At 39.5% G+C, this 22,174-nt stretch overlaps 1 protein-coding gene across 10 annotated transcripts; it reads left to right on the top strand.

Moving 5' to 3' along the window:
- Window positions 1–3,445: 3,445 nt before the first annotated feature.
- Window positions 3,446–13,802, top strand: alpk3b (alpha-kinase 3b). Of its 10 annotated transcripts, none has more exons than XM_027019844.3 (14): window positions 3,456–3,999; window positions 5,137–5,258; window positions 5,363–5,480; window positions 5,582–6,476; window positions 7,743–9,627; window positions 9,792–9,936; window positions 10,145–10,272; window positions 10,361–10,399; window positions 10,519–10,793; window positions 10,911–10,999; window positions 11,286–11,503; window positions 11,598–11,646; window positions 11,762–11,986; window positions 13,319–13,802. In XM_027019844.3, exons 1-14 carry the CDS (start codon window positions 3,866–3,868, stop codon window positions 13,359–13,361), a joined length of 4,365 nt encoding a protein of 1,454 aa, XP_026875645.2. In that variant the 5' UTR covers window positions 3,456–3,865; the 3' UTR covers window positions 13,362–13,802. The 10 variants fall into 10 exon arrangements, 9 of the variants coding, with proteins under 9 accessions (XP_081566193.1, XP_081566192.1, XP_081566191.1 ...); XM_027019840.3 differs by having other exon boundaries at window positions 5,582–6,836; XM_027019841.3 differs by having other exon boundaries at window positions 5,582–6,836; window positions 12,411–13,802.
- Window positions 13,803–22,174: the final 8,372 nt, after the last annotated feature.

The raw sequence follows: 22,174 nt of genomic DNA, 5'->3' as shown, positions 1-22,174 counted from the left end.
GTCACAGTCCCAATCTCGATGCCGTGGAAGCCACGTGGCTATGCTGGGGCTGAAGACCTGCTCCAGGTCCTGGTACTCCGGGCTTTCTATTGAAGTAGCCTGGAGGGGTGCAGCCTTGTTGGGGAAGCACCTCCGATGGCAGGATGGTGCCAACTGCAGGATCTGGTTTTTCACCCACAACATCTGTGGATTGTGCGCATGCAGCCATGGCAAGCCAAGGGTGAGGGAGTGAGACAGACCAGGCAGGAGAAAGAAACTGATGCGTTCTGTGTGCCCTTCCCGGGTGACAAGGAGAACCTGGGGAGTCACATGGGAGATGTATCCTGGACCCACCGGACCCCCATCCAGGGCCTGTATGCTTAGCGAGGAGGGCAGAGCAATGGCCTTGATACCTAGCTTCCTTGCAAAGTCCCAGTCCATGACATTCCCTGCAGCTCCCGAATCTACTAGGGCATAAGCTGACAGTACACAGCCTTTGCATGAGGCCTTAACCAGTATTTTAAACAGGGGATGAGAGGAAGAACAACTCACCGTACTGGCGCCTCTTCCTCCCTGTTGTACCCCAGCTACATCCAGCTGCATGGGCCCCTCACGAACACATCAATCTGCGCAGGTTCGTTCCAGCATGTTCCTGCCACTAAGGTCCGGAATGCCATGGCGTAGTCAGCCGCGGATTTCAATCCCTGCCTCAAGCGCAACAGTGATTGCCCGCAGAGCCTTCCCTGATGGGGATGGTTAAATACAGAGCGTAGTTCTCCGATAAATCCCGCATAGTTGTTCATAAACAGGGAGTTATTTGTGACCAGAGCTGCACCCCATATACGTGCTTTTCCCGTGAGCCTCAAGATGACAAACGAGACTTTTGCTTGGTCGGACAGTCGCAGCTGGTATCCAAAGAACAGCTCGCACTGCACAATAAAACCTTCGCAGGCCTCGGGGTCCCCTTCGTTTGCCTCGGGGGAGGAAATCAACCCTTTAACCCCTTCGCATACTGGCGGGTTGACAGGGGAGCTCGCTCTTTGCTCGGTACTTACAGACATTCAGTTGATGTACTGGCCGAGCGTCTGCACCATAGAGCGAATCTCCCCAATCTCCTGTCTTTGCTGATCCAGCGCCGCCATCTGGACAGCCAACAAGTGAGCCCATTCAGGGCTGCTCACTTTGCTTCTGGGTGGCTGCACATTCTGTGACAGGGGCGGCAGAGAGGAAGCGAGAGGCAAAGTTCCATTAGCAAGTTCTTTATTATTCATATTCCACGTAGCATTGCCGAGTCTAGTGGATACTTAGGAGCGGAGTAGCGTCTCTCTAGTAGGCTCGCGTAGTTCGACTACTAATGTGCAGCGCTGTCCTTCCGCACCAGTGGGAGTATAAATACACATGCAGGTCAATGAGGTGCAGGTGTACCCTGTCAGAAGACAGGTGATTGCGAGCGAGGAAAGTACCGGTAAGTACCGGTCTACTGTGACATATAGGGGCTCTACTGTGACATATAGGGGCTTATTTGTTGCATTATTGTCACTCACTGGGATCAAGTTTTAAAATAAATAAGCAAAGATCTCCTGCTCTACTTAGGGAAGATATGATTAGTTTTCTCAAAGTACTCTGTTGTAGAAGGAAGAAAGATATGTAAGACATGAAAGTTACAGTTATATGCCACTGCATCTCTCTAGAGCATGGCTAGATTCCTTGCTCTAAACACAGATATCATTTTCCAGACTAGCTGTTTCATATTATTTGATATCACTGTAGGTACCACAAATAGGGTACCATGCGCTAATTCAGTGACATGCTACTGACACTTATCAAAATGTTCTAATCAGAAATGGACCATCTAAATAATGTTTTACCAAAGTTTTGTAACTGTTTGTATACTTCAGAGGGTATATATGGTGTCTATCTTCATGCTGCTTGATCTTTTATTACAGTATTTGACATTTGACGACATTAAATTAAATAGAATGGAGTTGCAGTGACAGGTTTGGTGCTCTCTTGCTTCTGTTTCTGTATCTCTGACAGTTACCAGATCATGCAGGTATGATACAGGCCCAAATATAGAAGCCAACCCTGATGATAAAAAAGTCATCTAGTAAAATTTGGTTCTGGAAAGGAGCCTTTGTACAACAAATAATAATAATAATAATTACAGTAAAATATAATCTTACTTTTAATGCAAATTATGTAAAAAAAAAAAAGTAAATAAACTAAATTAAATTTAGACTACAGTCTTTAGAATAAATAAGAGAATCTCAGAATAAACTCACTAGATTTTTAAACTGAGAACAGGCTAGACAGGACTGCTAATCCCTCACACATGGTACTGTAGTTGAGTGATGAAACTACTTGCTTCAGACTGGAAGAGAACCCAATCAGTGCCACCTCTTACTGAAAATGTACAACACCGCTTAGTCTAGTCCATGAATGTAAGAGTCAACTTCTTCAAATGTGAGTTCCATAAAAAAAAACAAAACCTCTTATTCTCAGACCAATAAGTAAATGATGAATTCTGGAACCTTATAAAAGGGTAGTGTATTGAAACCTCTGTTTTATGACCAGTGCCATTTTCCTTATATTATGCTATATTATTATTCGTAAGCATAGTATAACTCTCACTGCTATGTTTATAATACAACATCAAAATATGTATTAGCCAAGCCAGATGGTAGACACTTGCACATCTTAGAATTAAGACTTAGAATTATGTAACAGCATTCAAGGGCTAGATAAATGGTAACTTAGAATATGATGCATTTACATGACAGAGCTTTAGGTCAGGTTAAGGTTTACTCTAATGACCAATAAATATATGACATCACTATGTATCAGCATAAGAATATAAGCCATAAGGCCTACATTCTTGTTATATACAAAAGTGGTTCATTAATGAGCACAAATAATAATAAAGAAATTGTAATAGTAAATAGTAGAAAAATAGTAAAAAAAAATGCTAAATTTAGCATTTAGTATTTTATCTGCTTGTCCATAACATAATGTTGAAAGTTTAATTGAACATTTTCTTCAGATCACTTTGTGTTCTAAGCTTTTTCTGTTTGACTACTGTAGAACATCAGAGATTGTCAGTGAGCTGCCAGTGTCGTAGTGCATGTTGACTGGTGCATTACATGGTACTTTGTCTTTTGTTCGGTGGTACAATTATTACTCTTCTTACAATCAGTAATTTTTTGTCTATTAAACTTATTTCAGTGTTGCCTCATGACACTTTTGGTTCATGCAGCCCAAGACTTGTGGTGGTTGAAAGAAACACCATGCCTTATTTTACAGGAGTGCCTTCAGCCTGACACTCATGGTCATATGATGGGGGTTTCCATATTAAGCATTTAATGTGCTGGACAAAGTACAATTAGACTGAACTAAGAGTTTAAAACCCTGACTAAACTCTCAAACTCTTAATCCCTGGGAGCAACTAACAGTGTTAGCAGTTCACCAAAAGTCTAGCTAGTCCTGCTTTCTGCTTTGAATTGCTTCAGAAAATAATGTAGATTCAATTCAGATGGGAAAGATTCAGCCCATAAATCGGTGTTCAGTTTCTCAACCCGTTTTGGGAAATCTTATGTGCTCATGGGGCTTATTTGTGGCTGTGCTATAATTAGACTCTATGAACTGTATGCTGCAGGCTGACTGGAAACAGCAGACCCTTTTGGCCTGGCACTTTAGCCTGAATGCTCACCCAGCACAGAGAGGAACCCCAGAGCTACGCTACACACACCAACCCTACAGCCAAGCTAACAGCAAACATGTCGGAATCATTGGGAATCTGCTGTTGAGTGAAGTGATGGAAGACTAACGAAACATCTTAGCAGTAGGATTACGGCAAAGTGCTCAGTTTCTGCTGTTGTGTGTAGAGAAGATGAGCTCCAGAAGGCTGCTGAATCGTTCGTTCTCAGCAGATGGAGGATCCAACATCCACAGGACCTCTGATAGGCTGGCAGGCAATGGAAGTAACAGCTACAGCTACCTGGACACTGTCCGAACAGAGAGCAGGTAGATGTATTCTGGCAAGATGAATTAAGAGAATTCAGAGATTTTAAGAATGTTTTGGTGCGTGAATATTCTAGCAGTATATACCAGTAGTGCTTTGGATTTATTTTCATTGTTTATTTCGAATTATGCCTTTATTGTATTTTCTGGGTTTTTAAAAATATTTTATATCCCAAAATTGCTGAAATATAGTAATTGTTGTGTGAAGCCAGTTCCAACACAGAATTTGAAGAAGCTGTTTAAAGTATTAAATGTTCAATGTGGATACTTTATTAGATAAACCTATAAAAACTAAATTCATTTATTGTATAACCTTTCATCTTTAGGCCTACAGAGTGATTATGTGATAAATTACATATTACTTCTACTACTACTCCACTTCCACTCTAATCTCCTACCAACATTAGCATTGTCACATGAGGCAAAACTAATCCATGTCCCATCACAGAGGTGCAGTGATTACATGTTTGCTGTCCCTTGCCATGGGGCAATTGGTTCAGATCCCTTCACTTTATATCAAAGAAAAAGATTGTTATTAAAATCTGGTTAGGGGATCAAAGAAGCAAATTTGGGATTCATGAAAGGTTTTGAGCTATTATTGTTGCAAACTTGTGTGGCAGGCAGACCTAGTCCTGGAGAGATTTGTGTTCTCACCTGTTTTACATGGTGCTGTTTCAAGTGCAGAATAGCACTAAATAAATCTGCTCCATGTTCAGTTTCATGTGGAGCTGTATATCTGTTTAGTTCACATGCTGTGAAGTGCATAATTAATGGACTGTAAAAATTTAACACCAGTTAATATTACTTACCTGGAGAGTTACACAGTATGTGCCTGCATTATCTACTCAGATCTAGCTAATCAGGAATATGGAAGGCATACTACAGGTCATCACTGTTTTGTTGATATTTTTGTGTTGAAATAAGTGTATATCCTATATTCCTAACCAACCCTATCCCTTACTGTTAATCCTGTGTTAAAACAAGGATCATCTTATGTTTGTGTGCATTTGTTTGTGTATGTGTGTGTGGTTTAGGGTGCGTGTCTGTGTGTGTGTGTGTGTGTGTGTGTGTGTGTGTGATATCATAGTAGTACATGTAGTTATACAAATAACTATTACACATCTGTATTTGTATCTTTAGGAGCACTCTTTACTGTGTTTTGGCCCAGTTAACTGAACTGACACAACCAATGTTTGAGACCACCTTAAAATCCAGAGCTGTGTCTGAAACCACCAATGTCAAATTCAGCTGTGTTGTCTCAGGTATCTACCAAATAAATGTATGGATGTTAATGTGTGAATGAAAGTCTGTATTGCGTCCAGTTCCTACCTTCAGAAGTTGTGTGTGTTGTTCTGCCCTTATGTAGGTTATCCTGCTCCTGAAGTGACTTGGTACAAAGATGATGTACAACTGGACAAATATTGTAGCCTCCCTAAATATAAGATCATTCATGAAGGCAAGACACATACCCTTCACATATACGAGTACGTTCTACTCCACCATTCTCTTTTAGCCCTGTTCTTTCATTCTGAGGTCCAAACGTAGCGGTCTGTTTCAGTTATCAGTGATGTTCTTCTTGCCTTAGTTGTTCATTGGAAGATGCTGCTATCTACCAGGTGTCAGCACGGAACAGTCAAGGAATTGTGTCTTGTTCAGGAATACTGGAGGTTGGCACCATGAATGAGTACAAGATTCACCAGAATTACTTTGCTAAACTAAAGCAGAAAGCAAAGCGTCGCCATCGTGGGCAAGAAGAGATCAGACATCCTGACAAAGAAAATGTTCCAGATGCCATGGACGCCGTCTGGGAAGGTAGCCCTGAAAGAGCTCAGAGGAAGTGCAGGTCACCCACGGACGCCAGCATCCCTCATATTGATGCAGCTTCTCCAGAGCAGCCAGAAGAGCTGCGAAATCACAAGGAAACAGCAGTAGCTGCAAATCCGCTGGATGGCTTTCATCCAGAGCCTTCAACTACTGTTAAGGCAGTCTCCAATGATGATACATTTAACAATGGACAAGCAATAGTAGATCATAATATGATAAATGTGGTAAACTTTGCATCTAATAGAATGCCAGACGAGGATCTTTTTGCCAAGAAGAAGATCAAAATCTCAGCAGAAGGAGGTGAGAGAGGAGGAGAAGACAGACAGGCTGACAGAGAGCAGGAGAGAAAGAAAGAGACTCAAAGAGGAAAAGACAGAAATCTCTCAAAAGCAAATCTGTCACCATTACCTTCAGAGGTGCAGATGGAGGTAGATAGCAATGTCATTCAGCCTAAAGCTACATCAGAACTGAGGAGTACAGTTAAGGAAGTCAAAACAAAACTAAGAAAAAATGAATTTTTAGAAATGGCTGAACGAAACAGAAACATGTCTGCCACAAAGCCCCCTGCACCTCAGAAACAGCCTTTGGTGAAGATTTCTACAGCAACAAAAACTGACACAGCCAGAAGACCTACAGATCTCAAAAGATCTACCAAGGTAAAGAGGGAAAATCCACTTCCTGCTGTACCATCTCAATCTCCTTCTCACCTAACTGATGTTTCACCACATGACAGGGCAGTAAAAAAGAGTCTCACAAAGAAAAATCAGATGGCTATAGAAAGACCAGGTGATCCACTATCAGGTGAGCCTGGAAGAGGTCATGCTGAGCAGGTTGGCAGCAGAACGTTCTTTGTTAGCAGGGAGTGTACAGAAGCACCAGAGGGACTGAACTCTGGAGATACTAAGGAACAGGCATTATTTGAGAGTGTGATGATCCCACCTCAGATTGGAGGCAGAATTACACTCATCACGGATACCAGTGAGAGGAATGTGTGTGTACCATACACCACAAGCATGGTGAGCATTTCCATTTAGGCCTGCTGTGAGCTTATACCAGTGTGGCATTCCTGGTGTCAGTAAAATTCCATTTTCTAGTTATTAATAGAGTCATAAGCCTATTATTAGATGCAATATGTTTTGAACTGAATAACATAAACAGACATTGTATTTATCCATGACACATATTGTATCCTTGAAAATGGCATCACATAGCACCCAACGTTGTGAAGAACCACAGAATAATTCTGTTATTAAATGTGATGTCATGCTAAATTTATGTTGATGTAATCCTGTTTTCCGAATGTCTTCACCAAAGCTACAGTCCCCTCTGAAGTCATTAAGCCTTTAAATATTCTCTCTGTATGGCCATGTTATGAGTTTTCCCAAGAGGAAAAATTATTAAGTGCAGACATGGAAACTAATACACAAGCAGGTGGCTTTCCATGTTAACAAGGTTAAATTTAAGCTGTGACATCACACATTATGCAATATTTGATTCAAAGTGTAACTATAGTGAGAGTGCTAAAGGGGGAAGTCTTCACTCTAAGATCAGATGCTGGCCATGAGAGATATAAACAGAGTAGACTGATGCTTATATTCTTAAGTATGTGCTTGTATGCTCAACAGTGTAGAAAATCACTAGGTGAACATGATCTAAACTGTGAACTAACTATACAGCCAAAAACCAATTTCCCAGCATTGTATGCGCAGGGCTAGTGATAGCCCCCCCCCCCCAAAAAATGGGCTAGAATTAGGGTTAGAGCTATTTCAAGCCTTGATTAGGATCAGGGGTATTAGTATTATAATTCAACTTTACAGGGTGATAGATCTCAAGGGTCAGAGTGTGATAAAATTCCCACTCACAGAGTATTTACCTATGTTTAACGAAAGATTGTTAACAAATATTTTGTGTTCTGTTTTCAGGCTACAAAGGATCAAATACCTGATCACATGGAAACAGCTATTTGTGACAACTCCACTACCCACCACATAGAGACATGCACAGATTTGAAGCAGCAGCCTTCTAATGGTGTCATAGAAGATAATATGGGAAAACCTTCCTCATATAAACTTCATATTACAAATCATAAGCACAGGCAGAACATGGAACAACATCCCATCAGATCAAACAAGTCCAGCACACACCCTGGCACAGAGTGTCATCAGAAAGGCCAAGAAATTTCCTTGTTGGGTGAGAACACCCCCCTGAGACACAGTTCACAAACACAGCAACAAGACCAAGTTACATCAGCTATGAATTCTTCTCAAGTTGACGCAAAAGAGCAGGATCAGGAACATAGAAACCGAATGACTGAAGAACACTGCATAGGAAATAAATCCGGAATACCAGCAGCAGATTCATTAAAAAAGTCCCAACAGCATGAGGTTGACATCAGTGTAACTGAAATTGGCAGTAATAAAACTGTATGTGTGAATGCAAAAACAGAAACAGAACACCTGATACCAGGCATCAGTGATGCCTATCAGGCCATAGGTACAGACTCGCAACTGCACCATCCCTCAAATACCTTAAACTCAGAAACTCTGCAGTTACAAACCCAGGAATTATCTGCATTATCCAGTCAGTCAGCACAAGCTACTGACATCCAAGAGTGCAAGAAAATATCAGAGTCTACCATCCCTGCAGTAGATGAGAACGAAAAAGGAACACCTGGCAAAAACTCTTGGGAATATGAGAGGAAGTCGTTAGTGGAAAATGACTTTGCAAAAACTGGCAGTGAAGTTTGTTTCCCTCCTGCGTCCCCAGCACCTGCTGGTAAACCCCCTAAACCAGAAACCTCAGCTTCCTCCAAAATCCTCTCTTCATGCTTAGAAACTGTTATCCCTTTGATTTATGTCACCGATGTGGACAGTACGCAGGAGAATGATGGTACAGATACAGCAACACATGAAAGTCCAGATTTTAAAAATAGAAATAAAAGTGCTGAATCCAGTCTTGCTGACATTTCAGTCACTACCAATGAACAAAACAACAATATATTAAATCAAATAGGATTTAAACAGACAGATACAGTGCTCGCCGATAGTGCTGCTCTGACCGATAAAACCCTGCCAGGCGTGGTTAGTGCACCATTGAACTTACAACCCTCGGAAGTTAACAGAGCCTGTCAAGCACTGGAAAAAAGTGTGAAAGTGAATGAGTCTTTAACTGTGCCGAGTTCCCAAAGTGCCGACGCAGCTGGTTCTGGGCCAGTAACAGATAACAATACACCACGCACTGCTGAGGGCAGCACAACGACTAAATTATCAGGCACAGCTGAAACCACAAATATCACGTCATTATTGATGCAAAATTTCACTCAACTAAATTTGGTCAGGGAATGTCCTGAAAGTTCACAGGAATCAAACCTTTTGCTCACTGAAAAACATCCTTCTCCACCTTCAGCGGGCTCTGTCTATTTAATTCAGGATCTTAAGAATGCGGCCCTGAACCTGGAGGACATGAGTGACGCAGCTGTGGTCCTGCAGAACACAGTGCCACAGCCAGGAAGAAACCTGAGGACAGAGGACACACTGGCTGTGCCCCAGAAACATGCCTTAAGAGTCTCTCAGGAGAACATTTCCTCTCAAGCTAAAGAAGAGGAGACCATAGTGCAAATGGCAGGGGACACAGAGGTAAAGGAAGGAGCACCACATGGGGACAACCTTCCTCCACAGGAGTCGCTTAGCAGCCTGCCAGCCCAAACACCACCAGAGAGGATTTCCTCTGAGCTTATATATCAGGATGTCTTGCTCGCACTCCCAAATCACGACCAAGAACTTGTGCAAGGATCAGCACAGCTCAAAGGTAAAGTCATGCAAAGTGAGACATTAAGTGTGTTTAGCACAGCCGTTCAAAAGGCATATGTGCAAGCCTGTGGTTCATTGGTTCTGTTGGTGTGACTGTGTAATTTTGACACGACTAAACTGGTCTTTTGCATGAATGGCAACATGTCTCTCGCCTTCCTGCAGCTCCACAGGTAATCCGTAAGATCCAAACAGAGATATGTGATACCTCTGGGAACGTGAAACTCTGGTGCCAGTTTTTCAATGTGCGGAGTGACTCTATTCTCAGATGGTATAAGGATGATGTGGAGATGACAGAAATGAAGAGCAGGTATGCAGACATAGTGTTCCAGTGTCCTCTAGTGGTACAAAAATATTAAAACACATAGCATAATATACCTGTGATATGGCGTGGTGTGAAATAGTCTTGAGGGAGTTGTTATTAAAGGAAAGAGCTACCACTGTTCAGTAGTACTAGTAGTAGTACTGTGAGGATGTTGTTATTGAATTATAATTTGACCCATATTTTTCTGTTTCAGTGCAGGTGATGAGAGTCAGGTGTCCTTGGCTGTTGTTCAGATGTCTGAAAGAGACTGTGGGCTTTATAGGTGTACCATCACTAATGAATATGGCACAGATTTCACAGATTACCTTCTCACCTCTGAGAGTAATTCACTGAACTTAATGGTATTTTTCTTTCAAATTGTCAAGTTATGACAGCCTTTCTTAATCTTCCTTTTCTGTTTTGTCCTCAGGTCCCTCTAGTTTGGTCCTGCGTGAAGATTCTTCAGAAGGTACAAGGATCAAAGAATCAAAGCAGCAGAAGTCTTTTTCCTTTAGTTCTGACTCTGTGCTCATCACACAATCCTCTCCTACCTTTCTCTCCCCTCACCCCTGTGCCCATGTTCTGCAGTGGGGGAAGAGATTGAGATGACTCCTCTGCTCTTCGGTAAGGGTCTGTCCAGTGCAGGTTACTGGGGTGTTACGTTTTTTGGGCGCATTTTGACAGAGGAGGCACAGGTTGGGACAGGTTGCGAACACAAGACCAGCCGGGCTAAGGTGATCTACGGGCTGGATCCAGTGTTCGATATGGGGAACTCATGTCTCATAAAGGTACAAAGCCCTATAGCTTACAGAGGGAGAGAGGAAATCAACCTGGCTGAAAGGAATATCCAAATAACCAAGCAGGTGACACCAGTATCAGCATATAAACTGCATGTGATTTATTTCTGTATGGCTTTTGTTTACATTACTCCTGCAAGAATGTTCAACTTAAAATCTTTTTTCTCACTTTCAATTTTACAGGCCTGTAAGATTCAAAACCTGGCAAGAGAGTACTGCAAGATCTTTGCAGCCCAGACAAGAATGATCGAGAATTTTGGTTCAGAACTTGAGTGAGTAGATTTAACTTTGCAAATTCTAACCATAAATCGGAATGCAAAAGAGAAACCAAAACAGCATGCAAAATTTATATAAGCGATAACTGTTCACTCTCACCACAGATATAAAATATATCTGCCCACTCTTAAGATATAACCATTCAATTTCACCAGAGATAAAACTGTTTTCTCTCAACATGGATATAAGACATAAATGTTCACCAGATATAAAACTATTAGCCTATATATGGCTTTAATGTGTGCTTTTACATCTGTGTCTGTGTCCATGTGAATTTGTCAGGTTTTTGCCTCTGTATTTCATTTACCGGCCAGCGAGAAACATTCCTTACGCCACAGTAGAGGTGGAACTTAAGGGTGTTTATCTTCACTACTGTGGCCTGGACAAGGCAGGGTCACTGGTGGTGAAGGAAAGGTCAGAAGTAGCACAGAAGTGTTCCTCCTTCCAGCATTGGATTTACCAGCACACTAATGGCAACCTACTGTTCACCAGGCTCGAGGGTAAAGTGAAAGGATGTTTCTTTTCCTTAATATCCACTTTGGATATTTTTATGTAAAAATTAATAAATTAACTTTTTATATCTTTACATTAAAGGTGTTGATACAATAATGACAAACATTGGAGTATCAGTTAAATCTGAAGGGTGAGTATACTTTATAATACTTCTGGATCCCACTATTCACAACATAGATTAGGATTCCCAATACTGTGCATGTAAGGAGTCTGCAAAGCTGTAATTATTTTTATTATTTTTATAGGTATCAGGGCTTCCCCTGCAGGGCTAATCCTTTGGTTTTTGAAAAATTCCAGTCTCAGCATCAGTGTAATTATTTCTGTGGCCTCCTCGGCCTCAGACCTCTCAAAGTCACAGAAAAACTCCGGGCCGCAGTCCGACCCAAGGCTTCCCAAAGCCCCCAGCCTCCCTGCCGGGCAGACAATGGTCAGTGCCCACAGACCCAGCGCAAGGCCTGTCACAACCAAAGGTGACTCACCAAAGTCATCATAAATATTCGTTTTTTCCAGTGAATGAAGCTATTTCCAGTCCCCTTCAGAATAATGGTTCCATGCTTTTGTGATCAACAAATTTTGAGTAAATCTATCTATCTATCTATCTATCTATCTATCTATCTATCTATATATATATATATATATATATATATATATATATATATAGAGAGAGAGAGAGAGAGAGAGAGAGAGAGAGAGAGAGAGAGAGACTTAAAACTGTAGTAAAGTACAGAACGTTTCAAACAGAGGTCATTCATCATCTGTGCAAGCAAAGTGCTTCATATATATATATATATATATATATATATATATATATATATATATATATATATATATATATATATATATGTGTGTGTGTGTGTGTGTGTGTGTGTGTGTGTGTGTGACAATAATGCTCAGAAAGTGACCTCTTTTAAAACTCTTTTAAAAGTCATTCATCAGTCATCATTAAATGCAATTTCTATGGAAGACCTAAGTTTCCAAGAAAGATATTGCCCTAATAAGGACACAGTTGGCTTAGACTTTTCCTAAATCATTTTTATTATCAAAGTATTATTAGTAGTGATTAGTGATTAGCAGTGCTGAATGTACTTGACTTATATTCAGAAAGTTGCCAGTTCAAGCCCACCACCACCAAATTGCCACTGTTGGTCCCCTGAGCAAGGCCCTTAACCCACAGTTGCTCAAGTTGTACTCCATCATAACTGTAAGTCGCTTTGGATAAAAGCATCAGCTAAATGCTGTAAATGTAGTGAGCACTGAGGGTTGATTATGAGGATATAGAATCTGCCTCACACCACCCTGGCACTGCCTAGACAACTCAGCATCAGAGCAGGAAGTGAAGTTTTGCGGCCATCCACAGAGAGGTCAACAGTCACTTTGAAGGACTTACTGTGGCTGGAATAAAGGTGCAGCAGTCCACAGTCAACAGCTCTCCATTCAATTGACCTGTATGTGAGGGTAAATAAAAAAGTCACTGATTTCTAGAAAGAAAAAAGAAAATATATCAGAAAATGTATCAGAGTGCCCCAGCTAAATCATCGGCTGAAGGTTTTATGGTCAGATGAGACAGAAATTGAGGTTTTTAGTCAAGACTCAAAATGATACGTGTCACAAATTTGAACATTGCTCATTCCTCAACAAAATAGTTAGGTGTAGGGGATGGCAGTATCAAGTTGTATGGAAGCTTTTTTTTCACTAAGAACTGGGCATATTGTTAAAACTGATGGATGGATGAATGGATGGATGGATGGATGGATGGGTGGATGGATGGATGGATTAATGAATGGGGATGGTGCAAAATACAGGGACATACTACAAGACAACCTGCTTCAATCTGCTAAAAACTGAAGCGTGGGAGAAACTTCACCATTCAGCAGGATTTTGATCCCAAGCACAAGGCCAGAGCAAAGAGTGGTTGAACAACAAAAAGGTGAATGTTAAACAATAGTCATGTCAAAGTCTACAGGATGACTCTCAATCCAATTGAACACCTGTGGCACTATTTGAAAATTAAAGTCCACAAGCATATTCCAAACAGCCTACCAAAAATCTGCCAAGAAGAATGAGAGAAAATCACTCCTAAACAGTGTTCAAAGCTGGTAGAAATATACCCCAACAGATTTAACGCTGTTCAACAAAAGGTTTTTACCAAGTACTAGTCTGAAGCAACCGAATCTTATAAGCAACATTTTTTCAGTTTTTAACATTTTAAAAGATCTGCTGACAAAATACATTTTGACTTTGAACATTTAGAACATATTGGTTTGCAATAAAAATACTGGCTGTAAATATCTGTGTGTCATTTGTAATCCAGACAAATCTGATGAATCTAAAAGACTTTTAAGGGGGGTGATTACTTGCAAGACACTGCAACTTATTTTATACTGATTCATTTGATGAGGAAAAAAAGGCTTTAATTCAGATTTTTTTCCTGAAAACAATGTATGCCAGTTCTTGACACCCTAGGTTTTGCACTTTTCATTCTCTACGTCTATAGCTCTGAGTCTTCTCCAAAAATCATAACGGAAAGGGTGAGTGGCACATAGCAAGGGATGACACTATCCCTCCATGAAGGATATCTCCAGGTCCTTAAGAGTCCTTGGGTGCTTTACCTGCTTAAAGGGTCATTGCTTGTGGACCCTCTTCTTCAGCTGCCCATTTCATTTCATTTCATGGAGTTTTTTGGTCTGTGAATGATTTTTGGGGCAGGTTTTTCTCTTAAATGTCCTAGACCATGATAAGATACTACACATCCTGATGAGGAGCCTGTTGCCTTTGCAAGTAAACTAACCTGGAAACTTTATTCTCTTGCATACTAATTACATATAAAGCTTTATGTGGTCAAGAACCTTTATTTTAGTATGTGATGACAGTATTTCATTACAAAGTTCCATATTTATGAATGCCAAGCACTTATGTTTCTAATTAACCTTCATCCTTAAAGGGGGGGGGGGGGGGGGGTCACCCCCAGTGCTGATGCACTGCTCAGCCTTCATCACCCCCAGTACTGATGCACTACTCAGCCTCCATCACCCCCAATGCTGAAACACTGCTGAGCCTCCATCACCCCCAGTGCTGACGCACTCCTCAGTGGCTGAAATACAGGAGAGGAACAAATGGCACTAAATGCTCACTTGTGGTTTCATGACACAATGGGATGATAATTTAGAGCCTCTTTTCGCACTGACCCAAGATCCGCTATCCAAACTATGGCTATTGTAGCTATTAGACATTGTGTTTAGAATGACTACCATGGGGTTTAAAAAGAAATGACAGTGGAATTTTGGAAGGTCCGCAGAGCTAGATTTTGGGTGGATCTGTCAGCTCATCATTGCATGTGCTTCTTTTGTGAGACACTTTATTCAGACAAGATCTCTGAAGACCTAAATGCATTTGGAGGAAAACACAACCTGCTCAGTTCTTAATTTATCTGCTACCAAGCACCATTTACTGGTTAACTCTACTGGTATCGCTCTACTAAGCAGAAAGCCAATTTTCCAAACCCAGTAAGAGCTTAGCTATCTGTGCTGTTGAAACACATATGTAGCAGCATCATGGAGAATCCCAGGAGTAGTACACAGCAGTAGTACACAGAAGTAGTATACAAGACTAGTACACAGAAGTAGTATACTGGAGTAGTTCACAGGAGTAGTAAACAAGACTAGAACACAGGAGTAGTACACAAGACTAGTACACAGAAGTAGTACGCAAGATTAGTACACCGGAGTAGTACACAAGACTAGTACACAGAAGTAGTATACAGGAGTAGTACACAAGAGTAGTCCACAGGAACAGTACACAGGAACAGTACACAGGATTCAGAGCTGAGGAGTCCAAACCTTATCTGTTTTGAATGAGTGTCAGATAAGATGAAAGTATAAGAAGAGGCAGAAGGCTGGAGGACCATAGACCCTTCTCAAAGAGCAAGCCAGGGATTGATTTGTGTATTAACCAGGCTCAGCTCCATTGCTTTAAATATTAAAGCAGGTCATGTTATTAAAGCTCAAATGAGATAGCTGTGAATGATTGTATTTCATAGAAATGCTGGTGTTACTGTGTAAAATTAACAACAGTGAAACAGCATGAAATACTGACAAAGGCTTTTCAATAAAATGGTTTTGAAGGTATAGTGATAGAGAAACCCAACAAAAGTCTCAAATAAAATATAAAGAAGAACGTCTGTCCCTTCAAATCTGTCATATCAGATTACATATCATGATGCAGAACAGCTGAGTTATGGGTGGAGCAAGTCTGTGGATCTGTGGTGTGGATTTTAGATTTTGACACTTCTTCCTGTTGTTTAATTTAAAGGCATAATCAGCTAGGACACGTCTTCTATAAATAATCCATGCTTAAGTTATTCACATGCATTTGTTTATTTAATTTGAAAAAAAGCAAAAGATGACAAATTCAATATAATAAATTGAAAAGGGCAGATAGTGGTTTATTCAGAGGTTTAAAGTGATACTTCATATGTTTGTGTGCAATGATATATGCATATATCATTGGAAAGTTTTACGGATACTGCATTAATTAAAAAAATAATAATAAACTAGCCATGATTTCATTAGTCATGTTCACAAAACATTTCCAGATTCCAGATTCAAAACTTTATTTACATTTATATTAGATATGCTGCAGCAGCACATTGTCACAATACAGTTGAATTTACAATGTGTAACATGTTCACTATATGTTATTTTTGATTGCACTGAAGGTTTTTCACAGAAATTGCTTTCAGTGTAGCTGTGTCATGTCTGTGCTGGATGGTCAAGGTAATGGTGAAAATAATGGCGTTTGTGATTGTCCGTTATCATGTTGACTCCGATTAAGATAAGGGCCAGGCTCATGGTGTTGACAGCAGTCTCCACATGTTGCAACATTCATACAAAATGCTCAGTACAACACATATGTATGTGTTGAAGTGAGAAAGCAATGTATGACTGACTGTGATCGCACTAATTGCCATCAGAGTCCAGGAGTATCAGTACAGTTTTTTCTGTTAATATAGACTGAGATTGGTCATCATGTCATAAAAAAAAACATATGGCATTGGTCCACTGTCGGCGAATTACAGTGAATAGATTATACTGAAGGACATTTGGAGAACTTTAAAAAAAATGAAATATTCCTGAACCTAGACAAGATCTGCAGTGAATGTGCAGAGAACATCATACATTAACATACTTCCAACAGAGCTGCTTTAATAAAACCAAATTAAAATTTTTGAAATTAATCACTGAAATGAATTCATATGAATTCAAGTCTGAACTTGGCAAATGTCTAGTACAAGAGCACTTAAATATGACCTTCTAGCATCTATGTGTGAATTGTTGCTAAATCATATCTTTATAAAGTAAATTAAAGGATAATGAAAAGATTTAGCTACCAAAGACTGGTTAGTTAACTGGACACACACGTACTACTTAACAAAGAGCCAAGAGAGGAGAACAATTTGATGTGAAATATGGGTGCTTACAATATTTGAGTCATCAGAATGGAACTGTTTGATATGGCATAAAGAAGAAAAAAAAAGAAAAAATTATGTGGAATTATAGGCTGAATTATGGTGCTGATCATACTGACTCTAAGAATGTAATTTGGCCTTAAACAGGCAGAATGTATGTGAAACTGCAAATTCTCCCTAAATGCCACCATACTGTTGGCATTTCAGCAACTTTTATCTCCTCACCACCAAAAGTCAGAGGCAGTCAGTGTGTCTGGTGTCAACGCTGTAACTGTTACCAGCAGAATAGTCCGGCAAGCAGACCGCATGTATGCCACAGGAAGCAGTGACATTCTGATAACAGTATCGTAACCTTCACAAGAGCAAAGGCTAAATAATGTGAGATAAAATAACTCTGGGCTAATTGTATTCAATTTGAATGGCAAACGTTCTTTGCTATGCATTTAATGATTTACTGTAAATATTTCTCTCTTCAGAACCAGTAGTTCCAGGAAACCCTTAATGTATTTAAAAAATTCACCACTAAAATCAAACTGACCTCTGTTTACACCAGCTCTGCCAGGCCACGCAGGAGAAGAGTAAGCTTCATTCTGGGTCCTGTTTCTGTTTGTTGGAAAGGGCATTTTAGTTGCTTTCAGCTAATAAAGGGTGGAATCTAGTGTAAAAGAATTTAATAGCAGTCTGGTAAAAATGACTCCTTACCTCTGTATTTGAATTTAAATACTGAAATCCAATGAAAACATTTATAAGGCCATTACTTAACTCTCAACAACTGCCCACCAGTACACCTCCATTAGACTCAATGAATGACACAATGAGAGCAAAAGATCTGATGTTGTTTGTTTTGATGGTGAGTCACTATGGCTCTAGAGCAGGTGTGAGAAAATGGTTGTATTGATGTGGTGGCTGGAGTCGTAACCCATATCAGCGATAAGTGGTTCACTCCTTATTCTCCAGAGGGCCTGCTGTTTATCCAGTTGGATGGCCACATGTGTTGGAAAGTGGTCATTTAATGTGAGAGTCTGCTTTCAGATTGGATTGGTTTCACCATGTCTTTTTCCTAAACACAAACACACCAACTTGATGGCAATGGATTAAGTGACAGTGGCTGTTGCTGGATGCAGGCACGAGTCATGAACTGTTTTTCTTCACCGGCTAAATATGAAATGTGTTTGCCTGAGATTCAGACACACTGACATTCCTCTATGGTACATATTTGTGAAGGAATTAAACTGAACTTTGTCTCAGGTGAAATGAGTTAAATGAGCTTATGTTATTTCAGTAGTCTACTTTAAAACCAAACCTATTCAGTTAAGTTAGTGTAGTGAATGGTCTCAGCACTGTTAAGCATTTCACAATAATGATAAATTGGTTTGGACAAATAAGGAGATGTGTTACCCATCATGATAGGCAGAGGTTTCCCTCTTGATATGGCATAGGAAAATCCTATTTGCCTCTTTAACTGTAGTTTATTTAACTGAATTAAATGCATATGACAAAAGCTTTTGTTCTTTCTATCGCTTTAAGGATAAGGCCACTGTAATGAAGGGCCAGCTATCAGATCTATCACAACTATCTTCTTCTAGACTGCTTTCCTTAAGTCACTGTCAACTTGGTTTCACATGATTAAAAATATTTTTAATAGGAAAGTTATTCAATGGAATAAGCATTTATTAATGTTTTATTTACAAAATATATATGTATTAATTACATAGGATCAGCATGGTTTAGTGGTACGTTGGTCCACCTTACTCTAAACTAGAGCCTCTCCTATAGGAAAACACACCACTCTAAAACTTGTAAGTGACAAAAAGTGTAACCAAAATGTTAGATGGTTTAGCTAAAGTTTGCTCAATCATAAATAAATGGAATGATATGCAGGAAAGTAATCATTTAATGTGAGATCCTGCTCTCAGATGGGAGAGTGGTTTCACAAGGCCTTTTAGCAAATCTTAATAAAGCAAATAGGATATTGATGATTTCATATGTATTTCTGACCAGAATATTTTTTAAATCACAAATTCACAAATTCATTCACAAATTATTATTATCATATGTACAGGCTGGTGTGCTCCCTTGATCCCCAGGTCCCCATCCTTCTCTGGAAGACAATGGACACTACAATAGTAACAATATAAACAATATGAATATATAAAAAAGTGACAAATGAGTAGCAAAAGTATAACTTCTAATGGTGGAACAAGTAGAACCTTGAAATACAAGAGTTGTCCTAATTCAGCAGGTACGTGAACTCTGATTGGTACTTTGGCAGACCTGACATCATCAAAATTAGTCCCACCCAACTCAAACTCAACAGAAAAAAAATGTAATCTCTCAACAGAAAAGACTAAAATGATTCTTTGCCTGCCAGTCCACTGAAAAATACTCACAAAATCTACAGAAAGCTAGAAGTTAATCATCAAAATGAGTAGACAGGGGCTTTAAGGAAGCAGGTTAATGAAGTAACCCCACTATCACAGTTATCTTTGGCTAGATAGTGTGATGTAAAATCTAGAAAATCACAGTTTTCTGTGTTAAATAGAAGCACTCTTCCATTTCAAGCAGACTGTCCTTTATACAACCTTGACATCAAGCTTCCATGTGTAACTGACCTCCTTATTAATGTCACCCATGCTGTTCTTTAGGACTGAATGCCAATGTTTGTTTGGGGGGGGGGGGGGGTTTCACACATGTCATTACTGTTATCAGAACATGTTAAATAGCCTTGTTTATTTTGCATGCAGCAGCAGAAATTGCCATAAACCCACTGATGGGTGCCTCACAATTTCAGGTAAACACAGACAGGTGTGACGGGAAACAAAGGTGAGTGAGACAGCAGACATGGCTCATAAAACACTTTAGTTTAACATATCAGTGTTACTTTATAATTTGTGTTTGTTTATCGCCATCTCCAGGAAATTTGAAAGTCTGATTTATGATAAGAATAATTGTCAATATGGCAATGTTTATTCACCATGGTGAGTGCAGGGGTAATGTAGTATTTAGGATTTGCTTGGATTAGTTCCTTTGTCTAAAATCAAACACTGCTGGTAAACTGATAAACATATCCAGGCCCCACACTGAACCAATGATGTGAGGTCTCTGATGGTCTGAAAACAACACATCAAAGAGCAAAAATACCAGATGTTCAAAACACGATGTTATTCCATAAGAGCTGATATTACGTACAGAGTAACACATTTTAAAAGAATGAAATTCTCTAGGTATTACTGTGGGGACCCTTTGAGATAAAATGTACAGATGCACAAAAAAGATATTAAACCATTATATGAGCAGTTATTCTATTTTATGACATTTTAGGAAATTTCCAGGATATTTAATGTTTGCACTCTCCTTACTCAGCATGTCAAAGTTTACTGACCTTTCTGGGTTAAGAAATTCTCTAGACAGCATTTCTAACATAATGTCTGTGTTTTTTTTAGTGAATACTTCAAAATAAATGAAGAAAACAAGCTCCTCCCACTCTCAAGCAAATCTGGTCTAACAATCAAGTCTGTGTGTCTATGTGCTAATTAGAGACAGTTTATCACATTTTCAGCTACAAAGCATGAATCATGGCTCAACAGTGTTCTCATATATTGGACACATGTTTAAATGTTGAAATGGCAGGAGTGAGTGTCAGGACAGCACAAGGTCTTCTCATTTTTAGCTGATGTTAGTTCTTCTGAGGGTTTGAGGATGTCTAATTACCTTCACCTTCACTATATTCACAGGGGGGCAAAGACAGACCACATGGAGAATGTTAATCATTTACACTTTGAAGAGTTGTAATTTCTTACTCTATTACAGTTTTAGTAGATGTATTGTACTGTTTTGGCTTATTTGGTTGTTATCTATTTGTTTTGAAGGTAATGATATTTTTTATAAATTCATGAAGATGGTGTGAACCTTGTACCAGTGTTAACAACAACAACAATAATAATGTGTTTGGGATTTAATAACAGAAATAATGTTTGTCATGTATAAATTTACTTTCACCCTTGAGAAAACAACTGTAAGTCATATGTATAATATATATATATATATATATATATATATATATATATATATAATTTCTTTAGAGCTTAATTTTTTATATATATTGAAAAGGGTAATACATCTGGTAATACATCAAATAAATGCATTTGCTCCTATCTGTACAGAAGGTTGAGCAAATTTCTTACATAAGTGTTTGTTGACATGGTAACAAACTGCCAAACGTCCGCTACGATTGTGTGTAAATGAATTTGTGTAATAGTTACACATGGTCAATAGGTGCCTCATGTTTCCTCATTAGGCAGAACATGGGAGACGTGGGGTGCTGTCCATGGTTCTGATCTGTGTACAATCATGAAACTGGGTGACGCTTCACTGAAATCATCCTGGGAAGTTTTGGAAAACTGTAGGTATAAACGTGCCATGGAATTATTGTGAGACGGTAGGAAAAAATGTGTGTGTGTGTGTGTGTGTGTGTGTGTGTGTGTGTGTGTGTGTGTGTGTGTGTGTGTGTGTATGTGTGTGTGTGTGTGTGTGTGTGTGTGTTTATGTGTTTGGGGGTGGGGTTGGGGGGGGTGGCGATATGGGGCAATGTGCGCGCGAAATGACTGACCATTCTGCGCAAGAATGGGGCGCAGCCCAACCCACTGACACCAGGATATAAAGAGGTTGCGCGTTTGAAACATTAACGCTTGAGAACTTGAGAACCATACTCTATTTAACTAAAGCAAATTATTATTATTATTATTATTGTTGTTGTTGTTGTTGTTATTATTATTATTATTATTATTATTATTATTATTATTTTGAATCGGAATCGTTTAGAAATGTCCAGTTTTACTTTACACAACTTTACACAGTTTGGATTCTTCGCCTATCTTGTGCTTTTTTCCTATATCTCAGTCACATTTTCAGTCAGCCTCGATTTGACTGAACTGAGGAACAAAGTAGCAAAGATCAAAGTAAATCCAAGGGGAAATCTGTGGGCGACAGGTGAGTTTGGTTTTAACATTTCACTACATAATGTCTAAACCGCTAATATACCGTGTGCTCAAGTGGTACATTTCCCTTTATAATAACTGCACTAGAATAGTAAAATATTAATTTAATTAAATTATTTACATAGTTATTTTATATGCAACAGAAAGGACAAAAGTTTGTAGACTTCACCGCCGTCGGTGGTGTAGGCTGTGGATGA

This window comes from Electrophorus electricus, chromosome 3 (genome assembly GCF_041902795.1).
Source record: "Electrophorus electricus isolate QZ-2024a chromosome 3, ASM4190279v1, whole genome shotgun sequence".
In the NCBI taxonomy this organism is placed as follows: Eukaryota; Metazoa; Chordata; class Actinopteri; order Gymnotiformes; family Gymnotidae; genus Electrophorus; species Electrophorus electricus.
This window is presented reverse-complemented; position numbering and strand designations above follow the sequence as displayed.